This window comes from Poecile atricapillus, chromosome 12 (genome assembly GCF_030490865.1).
Source record: "Poecile atricapillus isolate bPoeAtr1 chromosome 12, bPoeAtr1.hap1, whole genome shotgun sequence".
NCBI classification, from domain to species: Eukaryota; Metazoa; Chordata; class Aves; order Passeriformes; family Paridae; genus Poecile; species Poecile atricapillus.
This window is the reverse complement of record NC_081260.1, coordinates 13,053,540-13,067,296: the sequence shown is the minus strand read 5'-3', so window position 1 is coordinate 13,067,296 and position 13,757 is coordinate 13,053,540. Positions and strand designations below refer to the sequence as shown.

General features: G+C 44.1%; 1 protein-coding gene across 1 annotated transcript in view; it reads left to right on the top strand.

Moving 5' to 3' along the window:
• Nucleotides 1-13,757, top strand: part of GPC4 (glypican 4) — a 67,280-nt gene that overhangs the window by 17,104 nt on the left and 36,419 nt on the right. Inside the window, exon 2 of the mRNA XM_058847870.1 lies at nt 13,173-13,331. Coding sequence (XP_058703853.1) covers nt 13,173-13,331 — 159 coding nt within the window. The remainder of the gene's footprint in view (nt 1-13,172; nt 13,332-13,757) is intronic.

The window sequence follows — 13,757 nt, the reverse complement described above, 5'->3', positions numbered from 1 at the left end:
AGGATCAGCTGCTTTGTGATAGCTCTGTGCCAGTTCTCTCGTTCGAATATAGTTACGAAACCCAGTTGTAGCAAAGCATGTTTAAAAAAAAAAAAGCATATTTCTGTGGTTTAAAAAGAAGAAAAATCAACCCCAAAACCACACACACCCCTCCTTAGTAGAAGTTTTGCGCACATAGGAAACAAAGGCATCAGCATTTGCTTGTCAGAGCTAATAAAGTTTGCTTGGATCTTAATTTTTCTGCTTGATTTCACAAAGTAATTGAAACTTCCTTTTTGCTGCGAGCCCTTTTTCCCCCTTCTTTTCCCTCTTTTTTTTAAATATTCTTAAAAGAACATCTTTTGGTCAGTGAGTTGATGGAATTTTGCTCAGGAGGCAGGCGCAGTTTGAGCATACTTTGCAACTGGTCAGTCAAAGCTTATAGGACAAATTACTTGTGTCTGCAAGTCATTCCTCCAAGTTGAAAACCACCTAGACCAAATAAACCTTGAACTACAGGTTTTATAGGAGCTTTTGAGCATGTAAGTGAGGCTTTTGTAATCTCGGTGATCTGATAAAACCTTTAAAACCAGGGTTCCCATAAAGAAAATAGTTCCACTTGAGGTGATAAAAGCCACATCTGGTAAACTTTGCCTGCTACCTCCTGATGACCTGTGAAACAGCAAATAGTCCCCACTCCAGAGGAACCGAAGCCAAACTACTGGTGCCATACCCTTGTGGTGGAGGGGATGCACTAAAAATAAGTTGATTTGACAGCAAAACCAACAGCCTTTGAAGAAGGAGCCTCTTCTGGCTCATCCTCTAGCTCACAGTTGATATTCCACGACTAAGGTGTCTTGCTGCTTTCCTCCCGGCTGGCACAGGGAGATTCAGAGGTTAGGATAAGGAGGGGCCTGTGTAATTGAAAGCAAACAAACAGCTAAGAGAAAGAAACATAAAACAGCAAACCCAAAGCCACAAATAGAAAACAGACTTTCCAGATTGATTAGTTCAAATTTGTTTATTTGAAGTCCCAAAAGTTCACATTGTCACTCTTTTGAGGTGTCTCTCCAATTTGGCAATATGTTGGCCATGTGTTGTAGATCAGTTTTTCACAAGAAAGACCCTGTTTTCTGGTGTGTTGGTGTTGCCTTAAACTTTGAATTGAAAGGAGGGTTGCAAGCTCCAAAGACTGATTTGTAATTGTGACATTGAGGTGCTGCTTTTGAGGTAATTACATTGGGTTAAACTCGTTTCATGGAGAATTTTCCTTGGGCACACATAGTGCTAAAATGTGCTGCTGATCACTTTTCCCCCAGGTTTAGGAAGACTGGTGCACTCACTGGCTTTGGAAATCAGTGGAAAAGTTTGGGTTTACTTTTGTTTTTCAAAGTGTTTTGGATGGAAAGGTGCTTCCTATCTTCAGTAACAAATCAACAGCGCAGCTGTATTTTGTACATACATACATATATACACACACACACACACATATATATATATATATTATGGATTTGGCTTAAACACCCTCAAGTCCCCAGAGAGAGAAATTTCAGCTCCAGCCTACTAACTGTTGGCCATTAATGAGTCAAATCTAAATGCCTTGATTGTGCCTGAGATTTCTAAGCTGAATCTTTGCATAACATTAGCATGGCTGGAATGCCTCCCAAGGACAAACAAGTACTTCCCATGCCTCTCCAGGAAGGAGTAAGTACATTTTGGGTTGTACTGATACCATCTCGTGCCTTGGTGCTATCAAATCGGGTGGAAGCTCCCCACTGCTCTGGTAGCCTGGCTCTGATGTTCTTTCACATCCAGGCACATTGTTTATCTTTAACCAAGGCTTGGATAAACTTCCAAAATAAATGACTGGAGTAGTCCAACTTGGTCTGCTTTGGCGTAGGCTTTCTGGAGTGACTCAAACGTTATAAATATGAAAGTAGCTAGACTTCAAACGCTGCTTTTGGACTAAGTTTTCAGAGTTGCCTTCTAAAGCAGCAAAGGGGAACATTTCCTTGAAGAAAATCTTTGGTTTTTCTCCTATTTAAACCCCCGCCCTCCCCGTTTCTCTTTTCATCTGCACCCTTTGTTCACGTCTGCCTTCCTGATTAAGAACTAATCAGTGAAGATAGATTAGTCCGGGAGCATTGCAGCCCTTGGGACCCGCGCAGCTCCGGCGGGTCAGGAGCCGGGAGGCACCGCGGGGTCACCGTCACCGCCGCGGAGGAGGCTGGAGGAGGCCGGCTGGGCCGCGCTCCAGTGCACGGAGGAATGCGGTAACAGGATTTAAAGGAAACGTACAGAACTAACGAGGATTAAGGCTAATTGTCCTGTGAGGGGCGGCAGGATGTGGCCGTGCGGGGAGCAGCTCTGTTCTGTGAGGGGGAAGGTCTGGTAGTTGGGGCCTTGTTCGTGGAAGGCTCAGGTAGGTTTTGGTTGGTTTAGTTGCTGTGTGTGGAGAAATGGAAAATAGCGGATTGGAAACGAAAATAAAGTTGAGCTCTCCCTTGAAGACTTCAAGGCTGTTAGAGCAAATATTTCTGCAGTTGGTGGGAAGCATGCTCCAAGTGCTGGTTCTCGTCGTGCCTCGGCTCTGTTTTTGCTGGCTTTGCACAACTGCTGCTCTGTGCAGGGAGCCGCTGTCCCCTGACTGCTCGTCCTGGGGCTGGCAGGAGGCTCTTGCCGAAGGACTTTGCGTGCCAAGGAGTTTGTTTTGAGCAATGGCATGAATGTTGTTGGAGGTGTTCAGGGGACCCTGCCGCCCCTCATAGGTCAGGCTGGTTATCAGGTCTTGCAGAAAGGCCACGGGTATCTCTGAGCTTGAATAAGGGGGGGGATTTAAGAAGCAAAAGCCCTCAGGCTTCATCCTCAGTGAGCCAGAGTGTGTGAAATGCTGTCTGGAGCCAACCATCCATCATCAAGTGGTACTAGAGGGCAGCCAGGCCAAAAAGAATTATTCGCATTGTATTTCTGCACTTTGGGGAAGATCTGTTGCTACCTGGAAGAAAGTGAAGTTTGCATGTGTCCAGGCCAGAGCATGGAGAGATGGTGCCCTTCAAGGCTGTGGGACCCTCCAGGCAAACCCCTGTTTATTTGCCTTGTGTCAAGGGAGGGGATCAGAGTGGGGTCTGGGGGCACTAGAGGTGTGATTCTCAGCGGGTGTGGATGTACAAGTTGCCCAAGCAAACTCATTCTTCCTTGGGCGCTGGGTTTTTGATGTTCCTGGTAGGAGCAGTCCAAAGCTCAGTTTTCTGTCCTGTGCAGAGGTGCCTTGAGTGACACTGGGGGTATGCAGAGACACAATAGGTGCCTGGTTTCCCAGCTGTTAGATTACAGCTGGACTTTGACACACCTGCACCTTTAAACCTTGTCATCTTCTTTGTTTATACTTCCAGTTACCACAAGTCCTGACTCCAAAAACCCCAAGCAAGCAATACTCTTGCAAATGGAGAAGATAGGGTTTTTTCCTTGGTGCAGAGCTTGGGCTCACTTTTGCTCCCTCCCTGAGTGGTGTTCCTGGGATCAGTGGGGGCCTGGGTGTGGGTGGCTGGTGGCATGTAGGACACCAGGAGGAAGGAGATAGGGAGTTGGTGCTCTGGTCTGAAGTCCAGGCTGCCTGTGCTGTTGGGAAGAGAGCTCTGCTATTGGCAGCTGCGTGGGACAAGCAGTTCACATGGCTTTTGCTGTCAAAGCAAGGGGAGTAAAAGCAGTCCTCCTGTCCATGTACTTAAGACTTTTGGGTGGCTTTGGCTGGTCCTGGCTCTTTGCTGAGCCCTGCATCCAGCTTACTCTTCTCCCTGTCCAAAACTACCCAAGGCAGGGTGAAGGAGCGTGTCCTTACAAGTGGAAAACATCGCCCAGCTACTTCCCAGATATTTGTGTATTTATTAATACACTGCCCTTTAATGTAGCTGTTTGCAGTTATTCTTGTGTTTTTGTTTGGGTTTGTTTGTTTCTTGGTTTTTTGGGTTTTTTTCCCCCTTCTGTGTAAAATTGGTGTCAGAATTGGAGCAGGTTCCGCAGTGCCTATTTTGGACCCCACAATAGGGAATTAATCTCTCTGGAAGTTAATTAACATCTCTCTTCTGTTCCAATTTATAGATTAGATTATTGTTTGTATAAAGCGTGGGATATTTTTTTAATTTTATTTTAAGTCGAAAACAGGAAATTGTGGCTGAATTCCACAAGCTTTGTTTCTTATTTGAGGAATTAAAAACATCTTCAGGTTTTGGGGTTTTTAAAAAGTTTCTTGCTTGGGTCACAGCTGCCCATTTGCATGCCCTTAGTGCTCTTACTGCTGTGGAACTCATGGAAATGGTAGCTCTGCTTTGTCTTGTGCTGCATGTGTGGTTTTGCTTGTGCAAGCAGGAAAAGCTTCACTTCTGTTGAGCTCCTGCATAGCTGATAAAATTGGAAAGGGGGGATGTTCAGGGGTTTTGGCCACACAGCCACAGTTCCAGTGCCTTGGGGCAGTGGTGTTTGCCTTGAAATGTGCCAGTGCCACCGGTTGGGAGAGCAGTGGCTTCCTGTGGTAGTGCAACTGTCAGGTGAGATCTGTCTTACTGAGTGCCTCCAAAAAACCATTAATGTCTTACATCCTTCTGAATTTGTTTTGTAATTTCTTGGGGTATTTTTCTACATAAAGCATGATCCTCAGAATCATAAGGGTCATCTGCTGCCAGATCTGGGACTTGCCAGGGGATGACCAGTCTGCTGGCACAAGCAGGTGAGCCTGGGTGCATCTCACAAGAACCTACTGTGTGGCTCTGAAATACGTTTTTGTGCATTGACACTGGAATCAGCTGTGTTTGAAAAGGAAAGAATTACTAAAAAAGTGGTTGCCAGTGGCATATTTCTGCTTTTTCCTGCCTGCCCACATGTGGTGCCACCCTGCACTGGTGTGAACATCCCTGGAGGTGCTTGGTTGGAGGGTCTGGGGCATGCAGAGGGAGAGAGGCCAAAAGTGGAGGGAGTAAATGTTACGGAGGAAAAATACTCCAATTTAAAGTACATTGGTTGTGATGGAATCAGTTTTGGTCAAAGGCTGCTTTTTTCCTAGCAAATAGCCGAAAGCTTTAGGGGAGAAAAAAAATGCAAACAGGCAATTTTTTTTTGGGTTTGTTTTGCCTTCTTAATGGGGAATTTGAGGAAAAAACCCGAGAAGTCTCACAACGAAAGTAACTGTCTCTCAGCCACATCTCTTCTGTTTGCTGTTCCTTATGCCTGAGGCTTCTGTAATTCTGTGTATTTGCTGTTCCAAATGGATTCTCTTTCCTGCCACCCCTTTTGCCCCATTGAATTGCATGAAATTATATTTAGTGAGGTTTTTTGTATTACCCTGGTAAAATCTGCTGGCCAATCTCTGTTGAATTTTGTAGTCTTGATTGCTGGCTGTATGCAACTTCTTTTTTCCTGTGACTTTTACCCTTAGGTAAAGGTTAAGAATTAATGACTGCAGGTATTGGTAGCTGATGGAGGGGCTTAGCCATCCCAGAGATGGGTTGGTCTATCTGTATCCAACCTCCTCACCAGAGAAGTGGGAAAAATCCAGTAATTTTCAGCATACCTTGTCCCTTGTATAACACCACTCACTTAGTGTGTGTAGGCAGAGACATGTTATGAAAACTGTTTCATGCCTAAAGAATTAGTTGATAATAAAGAGAATTTGCATTTCCTAAGTTCTCACTCAGAGATACTGAGGAGGGTTTTTTGGTTTTGTTTTTTAAATTATGGTTTAAAATGGTTTTCATTGAAGGTTTTTGTTTAGCTAGAGCCAGGGAGAATCCTCTAGTTAGCCAGAGTTATTTCCTTTTCAGATTTGCTTAAATAATAAGTTTAATTATGTAATATTTTAATGTTCTTTTTTCCCCCCTTGCCTTATTTGTATATTCAGGTCTTTGTGTGGTTTCTCTCTCTTTTGATGTTTGCAGAAATGTATTATCTTCATCTGTCTGGTTTGTGTTTGGTGTGCCACTAATTGACTCAATATCCTGTTTGTTGGAATGAAAGCAGGCTCTATCATGGCATATTTTTCCAGGGCGTAAAACCTTGCAGTATTCGGGCCACCCTGTCGGGTAGGAAATTGTTGGCTGTGCTGTGGAAATGAAGCAGTGATGGTATTTTTCCTCAGGTGAGCTGGGTTTTAAATTTTAATGAACTCTTTAAACCTCACTGAAGGCAAGATCCTGCATCCTCCTTGCTTAGACATCACCTGCAAAGGGCAGAGTCCCCAGCCCAGATGTGCCGTAGAGAGTTTTTGGGTTTCATCCTTGGGGTCTTCCACCTGAACCTCTCCATTGCCCCAACCTCAGTTTGAGTGCTGGGCAGAATGGGATCTCAGTTGACCAGTGGTGCTTCTCTGGGCTGGTATGGAGAGCAGAGACAGATCTTTGTCTTTTGTTTGGGGCTGAGGAGCTGGGTTAGGAGTGTGGGAAGGGCTCTTCTGGTCTATCACTGCCCAGGAGGGCTATCCCAAAACCACTCCAGTTGACCTCAGCAGACAGCATTTACCCAGACCTGGTCCTTCAGGGACTGGCTCTGTCATCAGGTCCAGGATGAGCTTTGCAGTGGTTATTTGGACCTGGGAGGGTGGTTGCAAGAGGCCTCTTTATGTCCTAAGTTGCTCTTTCCAGTAGAAAATTAAATTTCTTAATGTGCATTTGGCTTAATGTACACACATGGATATAAATCTCTCTTGTTCTCTGCACTCCCTGACCCTCTTGGCAGTAAATTTGGGAACCAAAAGCTGTCAACAAAGCAAAATGGAAAAATAGAAGCCAGACAGACCTCTGTTGTATACGATATTTTAAGTAACTGTAGGTACGCACTATGGAAATAATTAGGATTATTTGTTGTGTTGAAGGGAGGTATGTCACTGAGGTATTGTGTGTGCACTGCCATTCCCATGCCTGCAAGATGGATTAGCAGCTGAGTTAACAGATGCAGTAAAGCTCAACTGAAAATAGTTCACTGTTGTTAAGTGTAGGTGAAAGGGCTTTGGTTTGGGTATCAAAGAGTGTATTTTGACTGCTTGACAAGTTTGCAAAAAAAAAAAAAAGAAAATCATTTCACTATTATAAGCTTTCTCTGTGAGTCTGGGGAATTTTTTGGTGCCATTAGAGTAATCAGCAAAAAACTGAAATGCACATTGATTAATAACCTAAGTGGAAGTGCGGGGGAAACAAGTGGCTTTAACATTAATAAGGCAAATAAACCATTTATATAAAACGGTTGCTAATTGGGTGGGATATTAAATATATTGCATGCTGGCTCATGGTGCCAAACAGTGGTACTTCCATAACCCTACTAATCAGCTTTGGGAGCTGACTACATAGTGAAGATGTCTTCTGGCTTAAAAAGTCCTGGGTGGTTGGGAAAAAGGGTTCAAGTGGGGATGAGAATCCATGGTGGTTGAATCCAGGACCAAGATCTTCTGTGACTGTGAAAGGGCTGGAGCCCCATGCCTGGATGGAGAGTGGTGCTGGCTGTTTACCTTCATGGTGAGGACCTGAGTTAAGGAACATAGGGTGTGTTCTTTCTTTTGGTGCTTTTTTGGTGTGAGATCCCGATAGGAGTTGCTAATGTTTTGAGGAGGGAAAAAAGAAAAGCTGGCTCTGGTTGCATGAGCCTTTAGAATCGGAATGGGAAATTATTCACATTGGAAAATGGGATATGTTATTTCGTGTCTGGTGATAGGTGTAGGGAGGCTGCTGCACAAAGTGCTTCTCCTGGAAGTGTGTAGTTGAAATGAGGGTTTGGGATGGTTGTAACACTGCACTCAGGAGCATCAAGGGAAGCACAGCCCCAGGTGTGCCAGCCTGGTTTGCCCTGCTCTGATCAGAGGGTACCAGCAGCTCTGCGTCATTTGTAGGATGTGAGCGTAGGATTCTAACTCTGCTGCCCTTGGTGGATGTGTCACCACTGTTAGCAGGACCTCAATGCTGTTTTACATCCCTTCCTTCCTGGCACGCGACCGTCTCCACAGGAGTATTCTCCTCAGTAAAATAAACACAAGGCTGACAGCAGCACAGCTTTAAAGCAAGTGGAGAGCTCTGACCACCCAGTGAAAAAGGAGAGTTCTGATAAGAGGCATCAACTAAAAATTCAAGTTTGCTGCTTCTGCCAGAAAGAAAGCATGCCTTGAAGCAGTGTGTGTGTGTGACAGCCAGGGAGGAGGTGGCAGGGCTGCTTTCGGGGTGCAGTGTACCTCAGAGACAGATATTTTTTCCTCTCTTTGGTGTTCACAGCTTAGTGTAATTTCACCTGGAAAGAGTTAAATGCCAAGACTGCATTTTGCTGGTGTTCTTTGTTGGCAGGTATCTAACTACAGTGTAAGCAGTGATTGTGCTGTGGCTGTGCTGACATCCTGTAGGGATTACAGCAGCACCATTAAAGATGGACAGGAGCTCATGGACCATTCCCAGAGGTACTGAGCCATCCCCTGATAATTTTGTAGCCAGGAAAAGGGGATATTTTTGGTATTTTCAGTAAATCAAAGGTGACTGGATTGAGTGGACAGTTTGGGACTTGATGACTCTGCCAGAGCTCATGCTTTTCTTTTTTCTTACCCCTTGCTAATGCAGGGCCGGAACAGTGGAGCTATGCTCAGGGGTGATGCTAGTGTTTCTTGTCATCTTTGTTGGGGGTTTTGTAAAGCCTCGGTAGCATGTCAATTATATATGATGGGTGGAAGCCTAATATTCTGTGATAATTAGAAGGCAAGTCTAGTGTGAAATTGGATTAGGGTCCGGCATTACAGTCCGGGATTCCTTTGGTAGTTGGTTCAGAGGAAGTCATAAAACTCCTTTAAAGATGACACAGATCCATGTGTGCTAGAGGGGAGAGGCAGAGCACAAGGCTGAAATGCTGGTCCTGCTTTCAGGTCCTCAGCAGTGTTTTCCTCCTGCTCTTCCACCACCCAACATTACCCCAGCCTGATTTCTCACATGGGAGCAAAGTCCTGCAGTAACGTCTCAGACCATAAACCACTTCTGGCTTGTTTACTGAGCTCCAGTGAAGGGCTGGGCTGTGTGGGGAGCCTTTTAAAGAAATACTCACCCCCCACCTCCCAGTAAACCGCTGCTGGAGCGTTAGCTAGTTTTGCAGTTAGCTGTCCTTAAAGTATGAACTTGAGCAAGGTGAGGAGGAACAGACTGGGAAAGTGTGCTAGACATCCAGAAACAACATTTTGAAAAGGTCTTTTCTCAAGGAAAATTACTTGGTAAAGAGAACTGCTTTTCAGTATCATGTAGCCCCTGAGTTTGTGCTGCTCATTTACTTATTTGATGAAAACTTGTTTTTCAACACATTGCAAAATAGTTACTTGATTTAGAAGAAACTGTGTGCCTGGAGTCTGCTAAATGCAGTGTTTCTGTAATGGCTTAAGTCATAAGTTTGCAAGATTACCTTTCTGAGTGCATTTGCTTGGATGTACAGATGGTAATGTCATGTACCATTACATTTCTGTCTTTAAACAACCACCTCCATTCCCCAGAGGTGTGCTGTTAACCAGCCAAGGAGCAAGTTTCTTTCATAATTTTTGGTCCCTCATTTCTCTCTCTGTACTCATATGTATCATAAAATAAGAAAGAGTCTTGCTGCAGCACGCCATGAGAAGGATCTGCTGCAAATCCATGTTGAGCTGTGGTGATGGCGTGCATATGTGGTAGATATTTGGAGTCAATCTCTGCTACTTGAGCTCTTTTTGCCATGCAGTCCCTGATGTGATGATTGCACACCCTGCCAAACAATTCAATAAAAAGCCTAACTTGAAAGGAGGCTGTGGCAGAGTTATATTTTTGCTGTGCTCACATGGTGATAAATTACAAAAGCTGCCGAGGTTTTTACACTCAACAGTAGATGAAGAGTTGCATTGTTTGAGGAGTTTTAACTTGGGAAATAATTATTGCCGAGTGTGTCCTTGACAGTGAGCGCACACCATGAGTGTTCTCTACATAACATACATAAACATTAGATCTCTGCTAAGTACACCTAAGTAAAAGTGTTAAAGAGTATTTTTCATTCATTTCCCTTAGAGGAGTTCACTGCCAGTTTGACAAAGGGCGTTGGCTTTGATCTGGGCTCCAGGCTGGTGTTTGTGTGTGCATAACTGGTCAGTGCTCACATGGAGCTCTTCAGCCTTCATCCCTTTCATTCAACCAACCAACCTGGTTGTAGCACCATGGTGTTTGAAAGCTGTTTGATAATGTCTTGCACCAGAGTCTGTCTGCATTGGATGAGTCCTGTGGATGGATCCTGAATGGATCAGCTCTGCTAGCAGATTTAAAAGGTCGGATATGAGATTTCTCACCCACTGTGCCAGTGTTGGTGTTGGTGTTGGATGTATCCTTAGGGATACTGTTGTGCCTGGGACAAACCTCTGTGTGGGAAAACTGGGGCCCCCAGTGTCTTCCAGTGACATCTCCCACTGTGGCATAAGAAAACTGCAAGAAAAGCAGCCCACAGACCTAAACTTTCTGTTTTTCAAACGCTGGGTAGCTGAGTGCATCCTCCTATGATTAGCACTGAGTAGCCAGAGCTCTTCAGTTCCAGACAGAGCTAATTCTTGATCATGAGCCAAGACCACATAGTGCTGACATGACTGAGAAATATCTTCCATAATTAGATTGCTTGGTCATTCATTTTTGAATGTCTGAGTTACATTTTGGAGCATTATTTCTTAATGATCAACCAAATGAGATCTGTACAAGCTTGATTTACTGTCAGTAGTGTTCTTGCTTGGCTTTGCACGTGTGTCCTGGGGAGGCACTGTCAAATCTGGGACAAAGGGGATTAGAGAAAATGATTTTGCTTTGTAACATTAGCCAGGATGGTAACTTTAGTTTAATAATGTAAATAGATGTGAATCTGATACCTGTATTTGTGAAATACACTGGGCTTTTTTAAATAACAAATAAATTGGAGAAGTTGTTAAAGCCACTGTATTAGGGATTGTAGGGCATCTGTGAAAAACTTCAGAAGTGTCTGTGAAGTGTAACTAGGAAATGAAATCCTGGTATCAGTAGGTCTGAATTTGCTGCTGTTCATGGTTAATGTTGTGTCAGAGTCCTTAGTCCTGTGTTGGAATTGGAGCGGAGATTCAAGGTGAAATAAAGCAGAGATGCTTGGGCACTTTCTTATTTTGATGCTTGCTGGTAAGGTGGGCTCAGAGAAGAGTGCCCAGGCATGCTCCAGGGTGAATTTAGAGGGCAGGATCTAAAGATCTGGATGCACCCCTTCCTCCATTTTAAATGACTTACAAAGCTACCTGGAGTTGCCTCCCTTGGAGCTATGGATTTGCTGCTGGAGGTGCTCCTCTGAGACAGAAGGAGGTAGTCTGTGAAAAAAAGATATATCTGTAAGGAGTCAGTGAGATTTTTCTGTGTCTTCCAAAAGCTGGGCTTAAGCAGTGCTGCTTCCCATAGCAGACTTTGAGCTTTCCGTAATTGAAGAGCAGTGGATGGTCTTGTGCAATAAATTTGCTGTGTCAGAATTATCTGCTGGTCAAGGTCTCTCTGGAATGCCACAGAAAACAAACAAACCCTGTAGCACAACAGGGAAATAGATTTTAGGAGGAGAGGTTCTTAGGAGTTGTATATATATAGAGAGAGAGAGAAAAAAAAAATATTTGTGTCGTTTTTTTAAGATGGCTCTGAAGAGTCTGTAAGGAGACACCTTTCTGGGCTAGAAGATCATGCAAAGTGATACAAAGGTTCACAACCTGGGCAAAAGACATTGTGGAGAAATCTTGCACAAGGCAGGCTGAGCATCATCCTGCTGTGTTAACCATGGGCAGGCTTTGAACTGTCCAAAACCTGCTTCTGTTTCTCTAAACCCAGTTTCGATGCTCTAGCAGGTAGGCTGGATGGCTCTTCCTTAAATGTGTGGTGCACTGCCTGTCAGGAAGATGTTATTTTCTGCATGAGGGCTGACAAGTCCTTTGCAGCTCTGACAGCGAGTCTCAGAACCTCCGTGGTGGTTGGAGGTCCTTGGTGACTCCCAGGGTGGGAGCAGGCAGGGAAGAGCTTTCCCTTCTCCATCTGTTTCCTCAGAATGAAGGATAAGGTCTGGCAGCAGGGTGTGAAATGGGAGAGAAGGCTGCAGCTTTCATGTTGGCTGTGTCTTCTAAAATACCATCTGACTTGGAAACATGAGTTTCTCATCTTGACTGCTTGTTTTGATCGTATCTTCTGTGTTGACAAAGATTTGCACAATTTGCCCAAATTTGAACCACTTTGGTATCAGCCCACCTACTTTGTGTTGGTTCTGTGTTGGTGGGGCCTGTCAGAGAGCTGGAGCTGAGGATTGCTGTGCCAAGGGTTTATCTTGGCCCACAAAACTTGACAATGGCGTTTTACGGGTGCTGCTGGAAGGGGACAGCTTCATCCCACACCACTGCAAGGCATCTAAAAGCAAATTATGTGGGTCCAGATCCTATGTCCAGATTGGCTGAGAGATTTTGAAATGAAGCTGTTGCAGATGCTGAAACACTTGGTGATGATCCCTCTGACCAAGCCAGCTTGAACCAGATGACTCTTAGGAAAGGATTATCTTAAGGGGGGAAAAAAAAAATCTGTTTGAAGTCTCCAAAAACAAGCCCTCTGTTTCCTCCAAGATGATGACAAAAAACTGCAAAATTAGGAGCTGGGAAATATAAACCATTTTCATGAGCCATTGCATAAAGCAAGTATAATTTAGTGTCAGTGACATCTGTGCTTCTGAGTGAGACTACTTCTCTGATAATTGGACTGGGGAGGGGTGAAGAAAAAAGCACTTATCTGGACGAAAAGGGCCATTGCCACTGATGTTGTGTAGTAACTGAATGAACTGGAAGTACTTAAAATACTCAGCAAAAATTTCATTCAAGTTACCATGTACAATATATCTAATAACAGGTCAATTTTCTGGTTCTTCAAATTATTCTGTGCAGGAAGAGTATCTGTTTATTGAGTATCAGTTTATTATGAGTATCAGTTTATTAACTGAATAAGTAAGAAGACACAGGTTTTTTACATGTATTGATAAAAAGTTTCTCTAAGGAATCAGGTTTTGATGTGCTTGTTCCAGTGTTCACAGTGGGGGGATCTCCTTGCAAGTAAATGGTGCTGCAAATCTTCACACACCCTGCCTCATGAGACCTCTTTTCTCTGGCATAGAAAGTCCTTTTAACTTGGGATATTTTCTTCTCTGCTTTTCAGGTGACCATTTGAAAGTCTGCTCTCAAGGCTACACATGCTGCTCTCAAGAAATGGAGGAGAAGTACAGTCAGCAGAGTAAACATGACTTCAGAAATGCTGTCGTAGAGCTTAGCAATCACCTACAAAACATGTTTAGTTCCCGATACAAGAAGTTTGATGGTAAGTGCAGAGACTTTGAACTTGCTGTCCTTGGGATAAAAATGTGAAAAATCCCCATCCTGTTGTTTTCTATGCAGTTATTCTGCTCTGTCTCCCCCTTTGCTGGGAAAGTTCATGACTCGGCTCAGAGGGCAGAGCATGCCTTGTTTTGTAATCCCGTGAGAGAGAAGTATTTGCTGATTATGGCTGCTTGTTTCCCAAAGAGAGAGATCTTTCTTTCTGATTAATCTTTTGAAAAGCTATTTTGCTCTAATGTAAGATTGCAGTTGGTTTTGTTGGTACATCCCTGCAGCGCACGTAATTGTAACATGCACATCTTGCAGACCCCAATCCACAACAATGCTGATCTTTCCCAGCATGTTGTGAACCCACAGGATTTGTATCCATCTCACTTTTAGCCTTTGGGGCTAAGCAGAGCAGCAGATA